General features: G+C 49.1%; 1 protein-coding gene across 2 annotated transcripts; it reads left to right on the forward strand.

Moving 5' to 3' along the window:
* The first annotated feature begins 966 nt into the window (after positions 1–966).
* On the forward strand, positions 967–4175 carry Zcchc12 (zinc finger CCHC-type containing 12). Of its 2 annotated transcripts, none has more exons than XM_059250674.1 (4): positions 967–1175; positions 1529–1589; positions 1800–1934; positions 2342–4175. In XM_059250674.1, the coding sequence occupies exon 4, from the start codon at positions 2451–2453 to the stop codon at positions 3657–3659; it is 1209 nt and encodes a 402-aa protein (XP_059106657.1). In that variant the 5' UTR covers positions 967–1175; positions 1529–1589; positions 1800–1934; positions 2342–2450; the 3' UTR covers positions 3660–4175. The 2 variants fall into 2 exon arrangements, with proteins under 2 accessions (XP_059106657.1, XP_059106658.1); XM_059250675.1 differs by lacking the exon at positions 967–1175 and adding an exon at positions 1245–1374.
* Positions 4176–5640: the final 1465 nt, after the last annotated feature.

A 5640-nucleotide genomic window follows, 5' to 3' on the forward strand; every position in this document is an offset into this window, starting at 1 on the left:
GACAGGAAGATTGTCACTAGCTCCAGGTCAGCCTGGGCTACACTGGCAGTTCCAGACCAGTCTGGGATATAGTGTGAGACCCTGTCTCAAAACAACAATAACAACGAAGCAAAGAAACAAAATAAAAATAAAACAATAATTAACCCCTAACCATGTGCCCTTCCGATTATTTGCACCTTAGCATCAACTACATCACTGGTTAAAATTATAAAACATAAAATCATGCCCTAAACTCCTAAGTAAACCAGAATCCCCCAGAAATGGGATCTAAGAATCTGCCTGCATTCCTGACAAGATTCCAAACATGTTTTCTTTTCCATATATATTGAACCAGGGCCTCATGTACATCCCAGGCTGGTCTGGAACTCCCTATGTAGCTAAAGCTGGCCCTAAATTCCTGATCCTCCTAGCCACTCCTCCCAAGTGCAGTGATTACCGGCACAGGCTACCACAGGTAGCTTCCAAATAGCTCTTTCAACAGGATCTTACGTAGCTCAGATTTGGCATCGAATTTCTGACTCACTTGCCGCTACCTCCCTAGAGAGCTGGACTACAGATGTTCATCACCCTGCCCAATTCCCCAGACAATTCTGAGTTAGCCAGCTAAGGAGCCTAATATCGACCTCTTTTTACTGTCGTGAACCTGAACCTGATTTGGATTCCACCTTGTCATACACACTCATCTGGCCTCAAGGCACAGTACTGAGGCTAGGGAGAAAAGGAGAGGCAGAAGGGAAGAGTGGAGGGACAGAGTCACAAACCCAGGGCTACAATGCAAATTAGCTTTCTAAACCAGCCCAGCATCACTGGCTATGGCTGGTGAGGCCTGTTGCGTCTTTTTCTCCTTCTTCCCTCCCTGCTTCCCCCTCCCGACTCGGACCCTTGGACTAGGAACCGCCCCCGCACTCCACTGATTGGCTCCGCTAGCCCGCTCGTCAAACTCTTTTGTGTAGGTGGGCAGCTGATAAAAGCTCTGCCGCAGCCCTGGGAACTGCGCTGCTGGGATCCGGTTACCTCTGGGTAGGTGGCTGGGTGAAGCAGTTCTTTCTGGTAGCTTCGGGTCGCCTAGCGGCTCAGGAAGCGCCAGCCCTTTTTTCCTGCAGGGCGAAGGGACTGAAAGGCAGACTCTGTAGCTGAAGACATCGCAACAGCTGCTGGCCACCAGCGGATCGCAGGTAAAATAAAAAAAGGTGGGGGTGGGGGTGGGGGTGGGGGAGGGGGACGCGATTCCTTGGTGAGGAAAGGGGAAAAGGGGAGGGGGCGGGGAAGCCCCAGGGTACTAGGTGGCTCCGGTCTTGGAGAATCAGCAATTGAGAAGCTGGCAGCGTTTGCATGGCCTGACTGCATTGGGATTCACCTGGAAGATGACACTTGGTAGGATTTGCCTGGCCAGGGAAGGGGTTGGGGGAAGAGGCCACCTGGAGGATGAGGGAGAAGGAATTCTGTTTGCCTGGAACCCCCTATGCATCTCCTCTAATTTCATCAGGCACTGTGGGGGTGGGTGTGTCCAATTTGTTTCCTTTCTCAGTAGCGGCCCATCAAAGCGGAAAGCTGAACTTGAATTCGGTGCAGCTGATTGTTAGAGCTGGGTAGGCTGATGGTGTCTCGGGGTGCAATGCGTTTTTTTTTTGGGGGGGGTTATCGTTTTGGATTGTGTTCAGAAGGTGCGAGAGGGAATTTTCTGCCTGGTGACAGCAGAAGAGGCGGGAGAAGAGGGGGAGGGGGAGGGGGAGGGAGTATCGGGATGACGATGACGATGGAGTCTGTTTCTGACCCTTCCCTCCTCTATTGTGGCGCAGTCTTGAAATCCTGAGCACCAGGATCTGCGACACCCTGTGGACCGAGATCTACGTACTCTGAAGGCGAGCTTTCTCACGGGAGGACACAGGTTGCAGAGGCTGGAAATAAAGACTTACTCCAGTTTCCTAGCTAGTGTAAGAATCTGAGGAATCACGGGCTGGAGGGCGGGGGTGGTGGTCTGGGAGCTTTGAGATGGGCAGTGTGGTTGAGACCAGAGATCGTGAGATCTCTTTTTAACCCTTGCGAATTTTGTGACCACTGTGCTTTATTTTGAGAGCCCGACATCAGTTCCACACACCGTTAAATCTAGAATCGAAGCAACAGTTGCCCTCCCTCTCACAGGACTGGTGGGAGGGTATGGATGACGTGACTGTAAAAAGCATTCTGTTAGTACAGAGACATCAGCTAGCTCCAGGAGGCTGCAATTGGTCTCCTTCCCAGTATTTTTAGGACAGTGGATGGATATGGGCTATTGAGGTATGATAATCACAACTGGAGCCTGTTCCCTTATTAATCCCCCCTCCCATTTTATTTTTTGCAGCCCCTGCTGAGATTGGAGACTACTGCGTGACTGAAGAGAAAGCAATTTTTTTTTTTTCTAAAACGCCCTGAGCATCTTGTATTAAGATATCCTATTGCCATTGTCAGGCATGGCTAGCATCCTTGCACGTATGGGTAACAGCCGGGGGCAGAACTCACCCTTGCCACCTTGGGCTCATTCCATGCTGAGGTCCCTGGGGAGGAGTCTCGGTCCTTTAATGGCCAACATGGCCGATAGAAACATGAGGTTGTTCTCTGGGAGGGCAGAGCCAGCCCAGGGGGAAGAAACCTTTGAAAACTGGCTGAGCCAGGTCACTGGGGTCCTGCCTGAGTGGCATATGCCTGAGGAGGAAAAGGTCAGGCGTCTAATGAGAACCCTTAGGGGCCCTGCCCGGGAGGTCATGCGTTTGCTCCATGCTGCCAATCCCACCCTAAATGTGGCAGAATTTTTGCGGGCAATGAAACTGGTCTTTGGGGAGTCTGAGAGCAGTGTGGCAGCCCATGGTAAATTTTACAACACTGTGCAGACCCCTGGAGAGAAACCGTCGCTGTATGTGATCCGTTTAGAGGTGCAGCTGCAGAATGCTATCCAGGCAGGGGTCTTTGCCGAGAGAGAGGCAAACAAGGCTCGCCTGCATCAGCTCCTTGTTGGAGCTGAGCTGAGTAGAGACCTTCGATTCCGGCTTAAGGGGCTTCTCAGGATGTATGGAAATGAGCCAGAGCACCTTCCCGATTTCCTGGAGTTGATCAGGATGATAAGGGAGGAGGAGGATTGGGATGACACTTTCAATCAGCGAAAGCGGCCCAGAAGATCTGAGTCAATGATGGAGGGGGTGTTCAGTCCTATGGCATTTCAGGGCTCCCCACCAATCATGGTCAGCAGTACTGACTGCAATGTGATAGAGATAGATGACTCTCCGGATGACTCAGATGAGGATGTGATCTTGGTGGAGTCCGAGGACCCACCACTGCCATCCACTAGTGCCCCTCCCTTCCTAGGCAGGGCTATATCCGAGGACCAAGTGCTGGTCATTGAGTCCCCCAACATTTCTGAGATTCAGGCTCCTTCCACCAGCAGCGGTGCTGGGCGTAAGAACAATAGTTTGGGGGAGCTGCGTAGAACCAGGAAGCGAAAGCTCTCAGTCAACTGCGCCCATTGTGGTGAGGATGGTCACTCCAAAGAAACCTGTGACAATGAGACCGATAAGACGGAGGTTTTTGAGAATCTGATCATCACCCTACAGGAGCTGACTCATTCAGAGGAGGAGAGGGCAAGAGAGGCCTTTGCGGAACACTTTGGCTTCTATGAACTGCAGTAAGATGCCATCCTCCAGGCTGGAATTAACCCTTACCTGTACTCAGAGTCCAATGATGGAAAAGTTGGGGGGACAGACTTCTAATTGCATGAACAAATCCACAAAGTGGCTTTCTTTCGGGGTGGAGAAAGGCTTGTGAACACCAGTACAGTAGAGAGCAATGGCCTGACCTGTGGGCCCCGCCCTTCCCTTCCCCCACTGCCCGAATCTACTTTCTGTGTGCACCTAGCTTCTTGGTGGCTTTATTCTCTTTGTAAAAGTGCTATTGTCCATTGTTCAAGCTTCAAGTAAGAAAGAAAAAAAGTAAAAACTACCCAATACTCTCTACCCCGTGTAACAATTATAAGCCCTTTGGTGACTATCCTTCTAAATATTTCTCTGTACCTATGTTCCTAGATAGATATGTGTATAGACAAAAGTGATCAAATATTCGTGTTGTTCTATATGCTGTATTTTTTCACCAAAATGTATGTTGTGGCCTTCTTTGTCAATAAATAGATAGATATGTGTCAGCATCTACTTTAATGTCTTGTGGTATTATTTTAGGAAGCAAAGGAAAAGAAACAATATGGTGAGAAGGTATAAAGGGGTGGAATTACATTCGGAAGTGTTTTGTTTTTAATAAACATTGATTTGCAAATGAGAAAAAAGCCAGGCCCAGTGGTCTAGTTCTGTAACACCAGCTACCTGGGAGACTGAGGCAGGAGGATCTTGAGTTCGAGGTCTGCTTGAGCAACAGTTAGCTCAAAGCCAGACTGGGAAAGTTACTTAGACCTGTCTTAAAATTAGAAGAAAAGAATTAGCTTAATGACAGAACACTTGTTTAGCATGCATAAAGCTCCAGGCCCAATCCCCACCCACTCCACCCCCCCCCACACACACACACACACAGAGAGAGAGAGAGAGAGAGAGAGAGAGAGAGAGAGAGAGAGAGAGAGAGAGAACACTTGTTTAGCATGTATAAAGCTCTAGGCTTAATCTCCATCACACACAGACACACGAAAGATAAATAAATAAATGAATGAATAAATAAATAAAATACAGAGCACTTGTTTAACATGCATAAAGCTCTAGGCTTAATACCCACCACACACACACACACACACACACACACACACACACACCACACCATATATACACACACCACACTATACACACACACACACCACACCACACCACACCACACACACACACACACACACACACCACACCATACACACACCACACCATACACACGCACCACGCTATATATACACACACACCACACCACACAAACATGCACACACACCACACCATAACCCCCCCCCATACACACACACGAAGAAAGGAAGGAAGGAAGGAAGGAAGGAAGGAAGGAAGGAAGGAAGGAAGGAAGGAAGGAAGGAAGGAAGGAAGGAAGGAAGGAAAGAAGGAAGAGAAATAGGCTGAATAAATCTCCTAAAGCAAAGGATCCCTTTGCCACAACTGACTGATTCCCTGCCCATAGAGCCAAATTATGGCCTATACTGACTGACAAATCTCCATGGCTTTCTTCTCTAATATTCCAGAGCAGTCTGCTAGAGGAGCAGCCCAGTGCTGAGGTAGGAGCCCAACATAGGAATTGCAGTGATTCAATTCCTGCTCATGTTGGGAAGGGCATTTCTCCCTTTGGGTAGCATCTTTAAATTTCTGCTGATGCTGCTGGGCATCCTGCTCTCTTCTGTGGGCCGATACTACCCTCTGCTGCCTCCATGATTAAGGAAATAAGAGAGCATTTCCTTTTAGCTTAGCATCAGCAAGCTCTGCTCCTGACAGTGGCCCAATCCTCAGCCGGTAAACGATAGGCCACAGGAGCCCAAGGACCCCAAACCCCAAATCAACGTAAGATCACTTCCAATTCAGTCCACTCATACAGAGGCAAAGGACAGCAGTCTACTTGTCAGGGCAAGGCAGTGTGCAGAGAGTGAAATGGTTCAGACGTCTGAGTCCCTGAGAACGTTTATCA

This window comes from Peromyscus eremicus, chromosome X (genome assembly GCF_949786415.1).
Source record: "Peromyscus eremicus chromosome X, PerEre_H2_v1, whole genome shotgun sequence".
NCBI lineage: Eukaryota > Metazoa > Chordata > Mammalia > Rodentia > Cricetidae > Peromyscus > Peromyscus eremicus.